At 31.6% G+C, this 17,792-nt stretch overlaps 1 protein-coding gene across 12 annotated transcripts in view; it reads left to right on the forward strand.

Moving 5' to 3' along the window:
• LOC129983872 (ras GTPase-activating protein nGAP-like) overlaps nucleotides 1-17,792 on the forward strand; it is a 425,698-nt gene that overhangs the window by 392,392 nt on the left and 15,514 nt on the right. For all 12 annotated transcript variants that reach the window (XM_056093540.1, XM_056093542.1, XM_056093541.1 and 9 more), the window contains 6 exons: nucleotides 14,669-14,766; nucleotides 14,943-15,164; nucleotides 15,571-15,672; nucleotides 16,078-16,179; nucleotides 16,770-16,855; nucleotides 16,967-17,021. In XM_056093540.1, the coding sequence (XP_055949515.1) occupies nucleotides 14,669-14,766; nucleotides 14,943-15,164; nucleotides 15,571-15,672; nucleotides 16,078-16,179; nucleotides 16,770-16,855; nucleotides 16,967-17,021 (665 nt within the window). The remainder of the gene's footprint in view (nucleotides 1-14,668; nucleotides 14,767-14,942; nucleotides 15,165-15,570; nucleotides 15,673-16,077; nucleotides 16,180-16,769; nucleotides 16,856-16,966; nucleotides 17,022-17,792) is intronic.

Raw genomic sequence — 17,792 nt, forward strand, 5'->3', positions numbered from 1 at the left:
CAAATAAGCATTCAACACAGACTGATACAAGCCAGTCTAGCATGTGACTCCTCACCACTCGCTTTGCTCTCTCTCTCTCTCTCTCTCTCTCAAAAAACATGTATTACATTAAAACAATTCTTTTAATATGATGCAGTTTATAGACTAATATGCTGTCAGTATATTGCTATAAACATGATGAAAGAATTATTACTTAAAATTTTTCAAAATTTCTTAAATATATTTTTTAGAAATAATTTGTATTATTTTAATTACTAGTTTTATACTCACCGGGAGTGGGATATATTTAAATAATGTTATCTTTAAACGCTCGTTAGCGCTGTAATATAACTTAAAGCAAAAATACTATAGACGAATCAAGCCTGAAAACATTATAATGCTACGACGGTTCTGATTGGGTACTCGATGCCCCTCCCCCTTCTGAGGCTTGCGATCGTGATTCTCCAGAATGTTACTGAAACGGCGCCCCCTCAAATATTTTAGCGCGATGCACCCGGCGAAATGTAATCTTTTGAAGCTTGATTTCAGTTACGGATACAGAATCGCGTGGAAAATTTATTCTGCAAAACGGTGATTACATTAATATGGAAGTTGGAGATTCCTCCCTTCGCCCGATGCTCCTGCTTGGCTTTCGAGGAGGAATTTTAGCCAAGAAATACCTCGCGTGGTTTGCCATGCGAAGTTAAGTAAAAGAGCAAAGGGACATAGGAACAAGAAGCAGGTTAAAAGTGGTGGTTTTTCCTCCATATAATTTGCCTTATCCGCCCCTTATGGAATTTTCCTTCAGTTTAGGAATTGGTTATTATTCTTCATATTAGCTTCAGATTAATATAAATAAATACAGACAAGTTTCCATATTTGCCCATTTAAAATTTTTATATAGTGGATAGTTTTTTATTACACTATTGCAAAATTTAATCTTAATTGGCTTAATCCTTTTTTATGTATTTTAACATAAATTTGCAAATTTATGTAAATGAGTGTAAAAAAATGTTGGATAATAGTTAGGAAATATATATAATATTAATTCAAGTTGAAATTAAATTTTTAAATAATAATTCCAATTTTTAAGTTGAAGTGGAACAATTTTTCTAATCAGAAATATAGTAAGTAATTTTATTTATAAATTATACATATATTCAAAACTAATCGCCATTGGCTACCAGATGGTTCGCCGGTGATATTGATTATATTTAATTTCAGTTAAATCGTTTAGATACAACTTCATGTCCATTATTCCGTTAAATTGTCAGTCATTAAAGCCGTGTTATTTTAATAGTTTTACATAAGTTTTATTCATTGTATATATGAACTTTTCTAATGGGGACTAGTTCTATGACATCATAAAGCTGTTATGTTCATTTCATTTGTTGATTATATTTAGTGGCATTATAATTTCACCTTTTTATCGTTCTGTAAACTACATACTTTATTAAATAAAATTTTCCTTTAGCTTTTAGCAATAGAAGAAATCATGCGTTCAAATATTTGGTGCAAAAATGAAAACGATTTCAGATTCATTCATAACAATGAAAAATATATTTAAAAGTTAATTAAATATAGTTAAAAAATTTTAATAACTAAATTGGCATCATTGAAAAGATAATTTTTTAGATTTTTAAACAGTTTAAGAAGATTTTTTGTATGGGATACGTTTCCGAAATTATCGGAAAAACAAATCAAAATATAGCTTTTTTCAATTAAGTAAAATTTTGAACAAAATTTAAACGATCCGAAATGCTCATTTTTACTTTCCAAAATATATATGGTAGCTAGCTCTAGGTCAATTGGTCTTACTTGTTGAGCGCCAATACACTGACATTCATCGTTATTATAAGTGTAGATTAATCTGATAAAATGCAAAAATGGTAAGATCTCAGATATGACCTATTTATACAGTGTAGGTTTAATGCGCCTAATTTATGTGTATTTCATGAACCACATGCAAAAAAAATATCCTTCAATATAAAATTTTATTTCGTTGTCATATGAACATAAATGCAGTTGATTCCATTCAAATGATATTCTGACTATTTATATAGTCCATTCTTTTTTAAGAAAAAGGATCATTTGATTGAAATGTGAATACAATGGCATTAGGCACCACTGAAAAGTTGACTCGCAAATACAAAACAAACTATTCTAATTCTTATGTTAATGCAGATTTCATCCTTTTTATTGCTGCTGTAAGAAGAACATGAATTTGAATCTGGAAAGAATAATTATACAAATTTTAAATAACAACTATCTGTATTCATTGTCGGGAGGTCAACTGGTCAGTCCGATATTGTTGCGTTCATCTTCTTTCTCGTTTGAAATTCGATCGGCTTTGTTTCTGTATCATTAATTGGGGTTCGTCGGACGACAACAAGAGCATCATATCGTTCTGTTTTGTGAAGATGCAAGTCTTTTTCATCATTCTTCTCTGAGATGAATTAAAAAAAGAACTACACAATGTGGAAAAGATTCTGTTCGTATAAAATGGCTGGGGAAGTCCAATTATCTGTAAGCAGTTCCGGAGATATTGTGCTGGGATCCTTTTAAATGTTAATTTGTTCCCCAAACGGGAAACGAGACAGAAAGCATTTAGAGGGCATCTATTTGCGCGTAGCTTTTCTGTTTATTTTTTTTCGGTTGTGTAATGTTATCGAAATAGTGCGCAATGCAACGCTAACGCTTTGCCTTTTTTTTTTTTTTTTTTTCAATCCAACTGCAAGGTCGTAGAATGCAGGACGGTTCACTTTAAATGGCACAGTTTCTGATGAAAGGAATTATGGGAACTCGTCCTCTAAAATGAAGAAAAAAGAATTAATGACTTTAACTTTTTCCTTTTTCGAAGTTTTACTTCTTAATTGAAGCCTATTTTGCATGTTTGGTAGCTTTTAAGGCATGCCTGGCTGTGTGATGATTACTCTTATGTGCCTTTTTTCAAAGAACCAAAATAGTGGAATCGATCGGATCTTTACTTTAATGCATTCGCTGCCACGACTCATACCTAATATTCTATCTAGTTAGATGACCCCCTTCTTCGCTCTCTCTTAACTATAGAAGGGGAAGGGGTCATCGAATAGAATAGATGGTTTGGCACAATTACACATTATCTGTAAAGCATAGGCGCCTAATCCGGCAATTAATATGTTAAAAAAATTTCTGAAGTTTATTGTAAAATAATTTTTAGTGTCTCATATACGAAGTGTTTAAAGAGAAAATGTAATCTTCAAAAGATTCGAACAAGAGATTTCGACAAACACATTTTCGGAATGGAGTCTGTCTGAATGTGGGCACGATGATTCGGATAAATGGAAAGAGTGACACGAGCAAGATTTGGTTGTGGTTTTAACATCAAAATTATGGATCAGTGTCGAATTTTGATTGTTATTCATTTGAGGAAAGTCTTGCCTATTGGTCTATATACATCTAAAAATTCTAGGTAACTCAAAAATACTACGAGCTGGATAAAAGTTATTTGATATATATTTTTTATCATCCGAATTTTGGATTAAATTTTAGATCAGCAGGGTGACTTTATGAAATGGCGTGCATCTGGAACACTATTTGCCCTAGGGACCTGAATTCTGCTGGGACGATGTATGAGGGCTGAATCGAATACCGCATATTTGAAGATGTTCTCAAACTCTGCAATCCGCAGAAATTTTTATCTCTTATCTAAATAGCCTGAGACAGATAAAACGTAGTAAGTTGATAGATAGTACGCAGAAAGTTGCAATCGACCGCATCGCCGGTGCATGAGTAATACGTGTGATTACGTGTCTCAGGGCCGTAGAAAAGTCTCGAAAAACATTTTGAATATCCATTGTTGTTTAAATAGTGAATTCCATTAATGAAAATGTCATTTATTCTGAATTAAAACTAAAGTGCATTCAAATATGTAAATTGTGTTTCAGTGGTAACTCGTATATTGTAGCCATAGAAATACTGTAATCTGTCCTACATTGTGCAGTGATGCCAATAGGTATAATGAAAATTTTGCCTTTTAAAAAAATAATTTTGTATAATTTTAATTATTATTCAATAAAAGAAGTTTTTTTTGATAAGATGTAGGCAAATGTAATCAAACTAAACAATTATTGATTTTTAATTGGTTTTAATTAAAAATTAAACTTTAAAATAAATATTTTCGATTATTTTTTTAAAAAATCTTACCGTTGTTGATAAAGTTTCTCGGTACATTGCTGACCAATGAACACGTTCACTACCACAGCTCAGGCCTCATATTCCGACCATTTGTCTAATTAGATGACCCCCTTCATTGATATCACTTATACTAGAGAAGGGATCATCTAATTAGAGAGATGGTTCGATATAATTCGAAAATAGATCTAGCTCACGGGAGATGCTCATGACATTGAACATGTTAAAAAATCCGGCAATCTATCATCTTACAATATATACACATGTGTGGAAGTTACTTTCCTATTTATTTAAGGAAGTAAAATAATTCCTACATTATTTTATTTAAAATTTATTAAAAATTTATTCTCGCTAAAAAAATTTCTGCAGCAGAAACTTTTTTAGAGAAACTCATTTCTACCGTCTCTGGAAGAGAAAATGAAAATGATGCTAGATACTTACAGTACCTTCTTCCTTTCACAAATTGGATCGAAAATGCTTTACTACCAAACAGTGCGCTGTGACAGAAATATGTGTTGTTTGGAAGTTGTCTAGGAATTGGAGCAAATCTTTTTTCCCTGCATTATTTTTGAATATTTAAGGCATGAAAAGAAAATTTTATTAGATTGCTGATGATTTTAGACATCGCGTGCAAAACAAAATTAATCAGGGAGTATATTTATGCACTGAAAAACATTGGTGTTCCGTTCCCTAGTGCCTGAGCACTAGCCTCGCGTTTTAACACATTAGAATCTGACTATTGCTTATTTGATTTTATGACACACTGCGCAGCTATTCTTGTATTTATTTGATTATAGTTATTGATTTTAGTTGAAATTGTTTGTATAACCATGAACGAAATGAAATTTTTGAGTTTTCTTCTCATATTTTACTTAATACCTTTGATAAATACTACTATCAATGATTTAATATATGAGACGATTAAACCATGGTAGGGCATTGTATATTCCCAGACCCTATGAGCCGTAAGTAATTCCCTAAAGACTTTTAAGAAGGTGACTATTGAGCGAAACAAATAAGTGTTTTATCACCTATTTTAATTCATCCAAATTGATAGATATGACATAAAACTAATTTGTAGGATTTTTTTTTTTAAAAACTGACGTGTGCAAGAAAAACAGACAGAGAGAGTGAGAGAGAGCGAAACAAAAATGGATTTTTAAGTTTTTGGCAATTTATATTGATGTTAATAAATGGGTGTTTTTTTTAATTAAAAAAAAAAAGAAAGATTTTCCTCTGTTTTTATCATAAATATGGGCGAAATAATTTTCCAAATGAATTATTTGATAACTTTACTGGAAAAAAGAATTGTATTCACACTTCAGATAATTAAGATTTCGAAAATCCGAATTATAAATTTTATATCATATTACCAGATCACGATAAGAAAATATGAAACTTTTATAAAGCAGCTTTCGATGCCGATTAAAAATACTTTGAAATTTATAATTCAAAGTTTCTCTAAAGTGTTTCATTCAATTCACTTAATATATATAATTCGAGAAATATGACATTAAAATTCCGTCTATTCCTTTTGTTATGTAAATAGATTTTTACCGTTTCAGTAACGTTAGAAAATTATTGATTTCTCTATTGTAGCGTTTTAATCTGGTTACATTCTAAGCATTGTTACAATTGAAACAAGGTATCCGAATTTGTTGTTTTCTATCATCTCCTGCAATTAAATGAACGCTGATATTGTTTCCGCTTCACTTTAGGCGCTTCGATCCATAAGACCACACCAGTGGTTTGTTGTCATTCTGTCTCTATAGCAACCCTGCCAAAAGTATGTGTGGGAGGGGGTCGGAGATTTGAAATTCTGGAAAAGTTTCGGACAAAGTCGATTGATTCCGTTCCAGAAACGCATTTCCTAATAAAATCGCTTCGTTCCGCTGGTTGGGTTTATTTCCTTTTCATGTTCCGGACATTTAAAGGTGGTTAATACATGACTAGCTTTCTCCGAGAACTGCGGTTTTGTATTAACATATTCGCCGTGGGAAATGGACGTGCAGTGCGATGGGGCGGATCATCGATGCTCAACTTTCGCGAAAGATTTCTCTGGGGCATTAAAATGTAATCGGCATATGCCTCGCGTTAATTGCACGCCATTAAGTGTGAAGGATTGCCAGCGAGTTTTCAATAAAAATGCATAGATGGCGGATAAAGAACGCTCGTGTGCAATATGTTCTCGCTCTTTTCCTATAATGAGTGCATATACTGTCCTTTTTTACACTTTCTTCTACACAGTACAGAGAAAGTATTGTAATAATCGTCAAAAAATTAGAACGCGAAATTTTGACAAATCTCCACGTATCAGATTTTCTCGACTTCGAATATCTCATTTTTTAGAATTCTGTTTCTTTGTCTGTCTGTGAGCATGTTAACCCCTTGGTTTACAATTGACATGTCGAAACTTTACATGTTTGTTTGAATTTAGGTTAACATTTTTTTTTTCTTTTTGCAATTCTACTTAGCTTAAGTCATCTTAATATCGTGTTGTGGTATATACTCTGAATAATAAGAAATAAATGAATTCTTACGTAAAAGCTACTGCATTCACATGTTCAAAAAATTAAATGCGCTTCAAATACAGTAGTCGCTTCAAAGAAATGTGTAGTCAAAGGGTTAATTTAAACATGAATTCGCAATGAATTTTAATATCAAACAAGAAATTTGTTGGTTTCCATCAAAATGTGAACAAAATTCATGTGCAGGAAGTCTGTCTGCCCAATACAAGTGAATATGATAGCTACAAAACGCAATGAATTAATGGATAAAATTAACATACATTTTTAGAATTTAAAATGTAGATCCGTATCCCATTTTCAAACAAATCTGTGAGAGGATCGATTGTCTGACGGTCTGTGTAATTGAGAATATGTAAAAACACAGGGCGGATGAATGAAATTTATCATGTCATCTTGTTATTGAATTGTACTTCTGTATGAGATATTGGTTCGCATTGGCTTACAAAAAGACGTCCAAAATGCAAACTTGATTTTCTTCTCTTTACTATGAAGCACAAAGGGCTCATATGCGGTACTCTGAAAATAAAAATTTGAGCACTCTGAACTGAGGAACTAAATCTTTATTAGGAATTTATTAAGAAGAATTAAAATGAGAACAGAAGAAGAATTAAGAAGAATTTATTAAGCGAAAGAGGTATATAATTATGCGGGAGACGGAATTTATGAGGAATTATACGAGAAAGTTTCAGGGAGACCACTCCTGCCGGATTTACATGAGAATGCTTTCTTGCAATGTACAAAAATATGTAATGGTATTTGAAATCGTCTTTGGTAAAATCAGTAATGCTATAGTAACCACTGTTATCATTTGAAAATCAAAAGTTTTTTAATTCTACTTAATAAATTATAAATTACTTTGTCCATTTAGATTTAATTTTCCAACCTTGTGAATCGATGAATTGATGGTTATGTATCGAGTTTGTAGTCAGGGAGGCATTGGTTTGATACCCGATTCAACGAAAGGCTTACCATATATGTGGGCCTAGTACACGCTGACTTATTTCGTCGTCAGTCATATCTTCTCTTACTGATGTGGACTAAGGTGGTAAGATTCTGCTTCAATTCGGTGGCATCTAATTTCGAAACTAGATTCTACCAAATCAAAAACACGCCGTGTATCACTTTGAATCTGAAAGTCAAAAGTTCTTACGTTGATGTGACACTGAAGTTTGGAAAGCAAATACTCAGGTGCCGTCCGCATCATCTGATCATGATTGACCCGCTCTTAAATAACTTTCATTTAGCTTAAAAATAAGACGTTAATATGTTTAATCTTTGACATATCTTCTACATGCCACTATATTCTGTATAATTTAGAAATCTTAGCTTTCTTTTTTATTTTTATTTCTTTAAATTGAAACTTAATTTATTCTAAATTTTTAAGTGAATATTTCTAATGCTTTTTATCATTTCTGATTTAATCAGAATGTTTACATATTTTGAATTTATTATATTTAGTCTTTGATACATTGCAAACGAAACTTTAATATAAGATTGAAGGTTCTGTTAATGAGTTTCACCTTTGTATTGGAATTTACCTACTTAATTTCCCTGTCCCCCCCTCTTTTGTAATAATTTTTATGGATCTAAAAATTATTACATTTGCCCTTGCATTGGCTGCTACCAGTTCACCTTGATGCAACTCTGTAAGTCGACAGGAAATTCGATGTCGGTTCATCTGACAACTTGTGTCTAAAAATGTATCGAAATGATCTTTTGGCTGATCCCCGAATCGGAAAGAAAATCGTAATCGAATGGCGAACATTTTTAAAGCAGTGTAAGTATGATCTGAATCATTCTTGTGGAAACGAATGGAGGGGGGGGGGGGTGAAGGAATATCTCCAATTATTTCCTTTCTACTTGTCTTAGAATAAGACAAAAGTACGGTTGACCTTCTTGCGCGGCTCTTCTCCAAAGCTTCTCAGGGTTGTGGACTGTGAAAAAAGAGACTTGTATAATCTTCCGATTCCCCTGAGAATTCCTGTTAGTCACGCTTTGAAGATTGAAACAATTCGGTGGGCGGTTTGATTATCTCCGTTGACCCGCCGAAAATAACTTCGAAGGTAACGAACCACTCCACTGCTTTTTAGCGTCAATCGCGCGGAATTCATTTAAAAAAAAACATGTCACCGTTTAAGTACCGTTACGCTGACACTACGATCATGTCCTGGCATCGAAGAAATGAATTTTTATTATTATTATTATTATCCGTTTTTAATCTTCATAGTCTTTTGGTCTTTCTGTTTTCCCTGACACTGCTGAAATGCTAAATTTTGCAGCGAAATTCATTTTTCGAAAGTTTTATGAAACTGCAAATCATCTGTTCTGCCTATAATTGTTAGAAACTCATGTTAACGGTACTATTACAGTAAAATACTTTGCACTCCCATTAAAACCAACAGCGCTGTCGAAAATCTTAACTACAAAATAAATCAACAGGTTTGGTCTCCCCAAAATTTCATCACATACTGTAATAAAGATGTTATCCCCCCCCCCTCAAAAAATCGTGAACTTCGGTAAGGCAGAAAACGTCTTATATGGTATTGGCGTGCAAAAGTTCTGAAATATTCATCTTTGGCGTAGATTTAGCATTTTTGCTCAATTTGTTGTGTAATACTTGGCGATATTTTGGGTATTAATCTCTGATATGTAGAAAATATATGCATTAAATATATGTAGAAAATATATGTATGTATATATGTATTAATCTATGATATTTTTTCTAACCGAATGAAACCAAAATTTGGCGCCGAACTGCAGTTGTAGTCGCAAAATCACATACCAAATTTGATGTATTTAAGTCATTGTGTTTTTGAGTTAATCGAGTTTGCATGCTTCTGAGAGTGTAGACCGACAGACGTCCAATCCCTTGTTTGATTTGGCTCAAAATTGGATAGTTGTCTACAGTATAGATGTTACGCCTGTTTATTGAATTTTAGTTATGTAGCTCTCTTCGTTTTGTAGCTGTGTTAATTTATAATTAACCGGACAGGCAGACTTCCTCTGAATACATTATTGCTCATAATTCGGTGTAAAGATATTACATATGTTAAATTTCATCCGTCTAGCTCGGAGCGTTTTTGAGTTATTTTTGTCACGGGCGGACTTAGCACCCTTCATAAAGCGGTGTTCCTACGACCTGTCCGCCTGCAGACGAGGCACGTCCCCCCCCCCTTAACCCTCTCCTGCGGTTATCTGGGATCCTCTGATGCCTGTTTAGTTTACCGACAAGGGGAAAGCGTGCCTCGTCTGCTGGCGGACAGGTCGTAGGAATACGGCTATAGGCATCCGCTGTATGAAAAGGGATTAACCTTTTGCATTCCTAAAAGTGATAAGATGCATTATTATACTTATACAAATATAATTATTCCTTCTAGTGCTTAAAAATCACAGAAATAGTTGGAATTTTGCTATAATTACTGGAAGTTAATTCGATGGTTTTTCCTATTATAATATTCATTATCCAACAAGAATGTGAAAACAATGCTATCAAACTGGATATAGGAGTGATAAGGGTTAAAAAGGATGAGCCAAACTTGAAGCCAGTGGTGCATATCCTACCAAACATCTATCGTTCTATTTCACAGTCGATATTTTTAAAAGTAAAAGCCTTTTTAATGATAAAACCAACGAGGTTTGGCTAAAGCACAAGGATGTTAGAAGTTATAAAATGGTATTTAATGAGAATAATGTTTCGAAACTTTTTCTGCCCTACTAGAAGAAATTTTGAAACATCTTCTATCAGGGCATATCTCGCAGCACTAGAGAGTGCGCTAGAAAAATCATTCGAAGAGGTCAAGAAATTTTGCAATATACATCCAAAATGAAGTCAATATGATGGATTAGGTGATTGTGGAGAGCGATCATCTTTTTTTACCCTCCGCACACAATAACGAATCCGACTCGCGCATCAAACTACTAAATTTTTAATTTTAAGTCTGAAATTAAGCAAAAGTACTTTAAAATGTAAAAATCACTTAAGCACGCTTCAGCATCGCAAACGCCCTTATATTATTAGATTAATTAAAATAATAATAAATGTCCCAAATAGGATGTACCATCTAATTAGGAAGTTAAGTAAAATCGTTAGTCAAAGGGTTAATCATTCGCCCTAAAGGAATGTTGCCCAAAGAATTGTTTGCCTTCCTTCCCTCTTCTTTGTAATCTTCGAGCTAGAATTGCATACGAAAGGTATTGGAACCTCTTGTTGGAAAATAGAGCAACTTCGAGTCATCACTGTATACTGAAATAAAATAAATGAATGAAAACTCCATTCATTTAGCTTTATGAAAATATGGATAACGGGCACCCGTAACGGAACACCTTTGAGGGCCATAAGGCGTGTTCTCCTCAAGAAAAAGGGACCAAGAATGAAATCAGCAGTAAAACCATATCATACAGTAATGTAATCAGGATGTAGAGACTGTTCATGCACATCATTAGGACTTGCAGTACCCCATATGCGACAGTTCTGAGTATTAACTGCTCCGCCTAGGTAAAATGAGCCTCGTCCGACCACAAAATGTTCCAAGGCAATGAATTGTCAACGGCTATTCTGGCTAAAAAAATTCTAGCAAATTGATTTCGTTTCTCCGGGTCTGCAGGATTCAGCGCTTGCATGGATACCACTTTACAATGGGTCGAAGAACTTTTCGTACTGTAGACCAGGGGAGGGGTAAATCACGTGTTGCCGCATGAGCACTTGATGAAGAATATTACGAATCAGACGCTTTTTCGACACGGCAAGAGCGACATCTTCCGCAGTTTCATTTGAAATCCGTTTCCGTTCTCTTCCTTGTACCACATCCAACTAACTCTCCAGTCTTTTCAAATTTAATAATCATCTTTTTCAAGGCCTGCCTGGACATTGGCCCTTTTCGTAAGTCTTTCAAGCGCCGATATTCTCGCTGTGCAGCTGACAAATTATGTTGTTCTGATAAAACATCTTTATCAGTAAAGCTCTTCCTTTCATCTCTAACAACATGGCGAAGAATGATTTTGCGGCAGTGAATACTGGTTTTTAAAATTACTCTAAATTTGCATAACTCCTTTTATCGTACATGAGAACAGCCATCTATCGGCCGAAATTTGAACTAATTTTTTTTTTATTGCTGATTTCTTTTCCCTATGATCCATACAACCTAAATATCAAATTTCTTCGGCATCCTTCCACTAGAGCGTACACTACGTAGATCTTAACAGGGTAACTTTAATTATAACCACCCTGTATATTGTAAATAAGAAAAATTCAATCCCAAGTCATAATCAATTAAAGGATTGGGCTATTCATTTGAAATCTTTTTACCAACTCTAAAATTTAATAAAGATAATACATGTCAAAATTTTAAATAATAGTATATATAATGTAAAGTATATATACAAATAAACAAAATATGCAAATGAAATACTATTATTTTTTCGTATAGTTTCTTGCCACTTTTGTCTTTTTATACCTGTGTAAGTCTTGGATTTTAATATTTTGTGCATTATACCTGGAATGTTTTTTTTTTTTTTTTCAATATATATATTGAAGGAAAAGGAAATATGTCAAATTTGGAATGATAAAGAATAATCGAAAACCATTTTTTCTTTTCCTCTATCGTTTTTGTTTGACAAGCGCAACGTACGTTAGTTTGGGAGAGAGCGCAGTCCCCCCCCCCCTTCATTCTTGTTTGAAAAGAACTCAGAGAATGCATCTGTTTTTGCGCTTTATTCGCTTTTGAAAGTTCTCCAATATCTAATTTTTTCCCCCTTCCCTTTTTATATCTATACAAGTCTCCCTTCATATAACAACAACAACAAAAAAGACACTAGTATTGGAGGGGGGTAGAAATATATGGTATTTGGAGAAGGGAGAGAGGTAGGAATTAATAATCTTTCGATTTTTTTTTTTTTTTTTTTTTTTTAAACTGTGACTGATTAAGGCATTGATTCTTTTTGAAACCTAATTCCATCATAGTGTCAAAGTACATGTTCGTTCATTGATATTTCAACGATGATTCGTTAATTTTGATGATTCAGTATGGGAAGTAAGGGATTCTAGTTATGTGTATGGTTTATAGTGCCCACTGTTTTCGTTTGGATTAAACAAATTGTAATTGAGGGGAGATATTTGTGTAATGAAAAAAATTTCGAAATACTTATGGAAACATGTTTCACTTTGCTAATTTATAACTTTTTTTTTGAAAAAAAAAAACTGTTTTATTTTTATTTTAATTCATATTCGCCTATTTTAAATATATATTCAATTCTTATATTTAAAAATCCATGACAATCATTAAATCATTGATGGTTTATTTTAACAAAAGGATTTTATTTTGGGAAAAAATGAGTGATGTACCTTTCTTTTAAAAGTATTAAAGAATTCCATTACCTTTTCAGATCTGTATTTCTGTAATAGTTTAGTTACTAGAATATTAGAAAACGTATTGGATAATTATATTAAATATTGATAAAAATTATTGAAATTTCTTTAGATGTTTTTTTATTTTGGAAAATTTCAGAAAGTTGATGTAATTTATTTTTAACGGTTTAGGTATATATACAAGATTTTCTTATTGTATATTTTATAACCTAAAGATTGTATAAGGGAAATATAACTTACTGAGTGCAAGTTGCTTTTTTAATTACAATCAAAACTACTAATTATTAGGATTTTTTTAATAATTATTTCTTTGCGTATAGTAAGAAATAATTTATTCCTTTTAATTGTCCTCCATTGAAAGGCGAAATCAATTTTATTTATGATCATGAATCAAATGTATTAGTATTGTGATCATAAATTAACATCTCTATCCTTTCTCTTTGGAATGTAAAAGGTAAACACCCGACTTTCTGCGCATCATCCATTCATTGGTCAACGAGCAAAGCATGTTTCCGGTACTTGTGCGTTCTTTAGTGACATGTTTGTTTTGGAATTTGACATGTTTTTGCTCGCACGTGTGAATAGTTCTCTGTAGCAAAGATTTTGCTCTGTCCCTAGTTTTAATTTATAAAGATTGTTGTTTTTGAAATACTTTTCTATGATTTATTCCTTTTAAATTTGAATTGCCTTCTACAACCGTGGAAATATTCTAGAAAAATATTAGGAACATTTTTAAAGATCTTTAAAAAATGCGTTTGAAGGTTTCCAAAAAGTTAGCTCGCATAAAGGCAAGTTATTAAGTTTTATAATAGGCTTTGACGATGTATTCTAGCTGCTGGCTATTTTAATGACTAAAATGATTTTTAACGGTTTCACAAAAACCAGTTTAATTTATTTGTAAATTCTTGATGTAGTGGATAAAAAATTTTAAAATAATTCTGAGTATAATTTTCACTTTGTTAATTTATTACCTTTTTAGTAATAACTTTTTTTATATTAAGAATGATATTCAAAAACTAAAATAATATGCCACTTGAATACTTTTAAGATTTGTTACATTATTTTTTAGATCATTACTAGTAAAACTACACAGCTATATGCATCATCTATAGCTATAGTAGTATGTCTCATATAACCTCAGTAGTATGTCTCATAGAAAACAGATTGTACTAATTTCCTATCAGTTAATTATAAATACAGTTAAATAAATGTTATTCTTCCATGCTTTTTTGCCTAAAAATTGGTCATAAACTTGAATAGTTATTCAAATTGAGTGTTTAAGACAATTTGGATTACATAATAATAAAAAGCAATGAAACACATTTGCAAGACACTGCTCTTAACAAGTAGTAGTTGTATAGTTAAGTGCTAAGGCATTACCGTTTCAAATGAGTATCATTGATTATTTTTATCAATATAAAACTTTTATGGATGTAAAAATTGTATTTTTCAGACATGTTTTCAAAACACTAAAATATAGCTATGTCTGTTTTTATTTCATAAACTGAAAAATATATATATTTCTATTTTCGATACATAAATTATTGTAAAAATTCACTGTTAAAATTGAGAGATTTACTGGAAAATTAAAAATCACATAATTCATGATTGATTTTTTTTCCAGAATTTTTTCTCCAAACGCTCCTTTAAAAGCAACCCTTTGAAACGAACTAAAAGTGTGACAAAGCTAGAGCGTAAAAGATGTACGATGGATGGTGACAGGTATTTATAGAACCATCATTTTTTTTGTTGTAAATTTTTCACATATTTCTAAATATGCATAAATATAATGAATATTTTTATACATTAAAATAGTGTATTAGAATTGGTTCACTTCCTTTGCTAAATTTCAATTTGAAAATAAATTTTACATTTTATAAAACAAATTTTCTGTACAGTGTGACACCTTCTATGCTACGAACATCTCGATCCCACGAATCCCTCCTCCAGTCTAGTCCTGGTGTGTTGGCCACTCTTGACCTCTCCCATGGAGATGTACAGGTGGCAGCCCTTCACAGCAGTCTCATTGGTCAAGAAAATTGTTTCCAGATGATCTCTAGTGGAGGCACTCGCTTCTATACTTGTCGGACGAAAGAAGAGAGAGATCAATGGTTGTACAGGTAATATTGCATTCAACTTAACGGATATATATTCTTTCCTTATGATTGAGCTAATATTTTTTTGTTCTTATTGTTTAGTTCCAAAATAAACAATTCATGTTTAATACTACATTTTCTTAAAAAAATTTTTATGTAATATTTAAAGTAAAAAGGCTTTCCATTTTTTTTTTTTCAGTCTAAAAAAAGGGCCAAAATAATTTGTTGGTTTACCCTGTATTTAAACTATGTTTTGATGTTTGTAATTTTATATCTTCAAACAAATTAAAGTGATATCATAGTTAATAAAAAAACCCATAATTTAATGAAGGTTATATGATTTCAGTGAGGTTATATGATTTCAGTGAAAAATATTTAGTTCTATAATGTAATTTGATTGAAGATGTCTTAAAGCTGTTTTTAATTCTAGTCTGAGGAGAACTATCCAGCCTAACCAAGACAATGTTAGACGGAAAGAAAACTCTTTAAGAATTTGGGTTCTAGAAGCGAAAGGAATGTCTGCAAAAAAGAGGCAAGTACTGTTGTTGTGTTATGTAGCTATAATTTACATTTTACTGTATAGATTTTTAAGGTGTTAAAAAAAAACAACTCTATAAACCTCAAATTTCTTCAGTATTCATATTTATCACTAAATTCTTTAGTTTTGGAACTGCATTTTAATTATTTTCAAGTTTTTTAATTAGATAATATTTTACATTAAAATTTTTCTATATGTAATTTGTTTTTCGAGCTCAATACCATAGATTTTCATCTCCAGACAGTATTTGTTCTTTGCATACAATTATAGTTTAAAGTTAATATTTAAGGAAAATATATACTATTTAAGAAAACCTGATCAAGTCTAGTTTAATTTTTTTATAAGTATCTATTTCAAAAATGTCACTGTTTAGTTATTAATATAAAATTTATTTTTTAGCAAATATTACTGCGAAGTATGCTTAGACAAGACATTATATGCTAGAACTTCATCAAAACAGAAAGGAGATATGTGTTTTTGGGGTGAATATTTTGAGTTCAAGTAAGTAATTTTCTTCCAATACATAATTGTTTAAACTGAGATTTCAGTATTAATTTTTACAAGATTTTTTCTAATTTGCATCGACGTGTTACATGAATATGTTGGATAGTTTTCAATATTTAGTGTTCTTTTAACAATTCAACTCTTATATATGATGTACATAGCTTTCTATAATAGAATGTTTTATAAAGTGATTTAGTTTCAGATTTGTTTATGCCTAAAATATACATCCTTTCCTTTAAGATGTTGCTATTTTAACTTAATATGATCTATGCAGATAGAATATTAAATCTTAAGAATTTTTTTAAATTGATTTTCCCATTAATATTTTTGCACTCTATATTTATTAAACCTTCAATACAGATATACTTTAGTTAAATTTTATATATATATAATTGATAACAAGTTAATGTAAATAAATTCTTAAATTAATGCAGTGTTGGGTTCAATTGCTTCCATTTTGTTCTAGTCATTTGAATGTAAAATGAATAAATAAATTAAACAATTAACGAATGTGTTTGAACGTGGAGATTTTTTTTTTCAGTGCTTTGTCACCTGATTTTTAGTTTATTTTTTTTATTCTTTTGCAGTAGTCTACCTACTGTTGCCAGTGTTTATGTAAATTTGTACAGAGAAGCGGACAAGAAGAAGCGGAGGGACAAAAATGTTTTAATTGGTAAGAAATGTTTTTGGTTACATTGTAAACTTAACGGTAAATAATAAACTTAGAAATGAATGTACATGCAATTTTTTTTGCCTACCCTTCACACTTATATTTGTTTCACAGGTTGTGTACATATTCCTGTCTCTAGTATAAATGGAAAACATTTGCTTGAAAAATGGTAAGCTTTCTTACTCTCGCCTCTTTAAAATTTATTGAATATTGTCATTTCTATTTTAATTTTTGGCAGAATTTTCTTTATGGGAAAAGACTCCTCCCATCGATGATGGGATGTACTGCCTTCGGAGAGGGTTGTACTGTGGCCGGTGACGGCCCTTAGGACTCAACCACAGTTCCTGCCAATGTTGCTGTTGCGGCGGTCCGGTCATTCAGTTTTTATGGTTTAAATCCGTGTGCCTTCGTGGCAGGTCGAGGAGTTAGATGGCTGACTTTATGGGAAAAGAAATCCTACTTACTAAATAACTAATATAATGCTACTAAATATATTTCTTTTATTACCAAATTATCAACATTTATTTACCATTTTTCTCCCTTGTATTGAATATTAAACAAAAAATTTTCAAAACATTGCACTATTTTTAAGTGTTGGATAACATCCAACTTTTAAAACAAACTTCATCTAAAAAATATGCTGCATATATTTAAAAGTTGAATGAAATTTCATTCAAAATGTGTTTTTTTTTCCTCGGTAAAATTGATGCCAAGTTATAATATTGTCCTTTTCATTTGTAGTGTATTTATTTTATAGTCTCTTCCCAATTGCATATTTTGAGTACATTCCACTTACCTACATAAATCCATAAAATATCTATTAAAAATTCCTATTTGAAGTTTTTATATATATTGCATTTCCAATATAAAAACTATTAGCATAAAGTAGCAAGATAGCTTTGTTCTTGATTATTTGTTATTTTATTACTTATGTAATTAT

Source organism: Argiope bruennichi, chromosome 9, assembly GCF_947563725.1.
Source record: "Argiope bruennichi chromosome 9, qqArgBrue1.1, whole genome shotgun sequence".
NCBI lineage: Eukaryota > Metazoa > Arthropoda > Arachnida > Araneae > Araneidae > Argiope > Argiope bruennichi.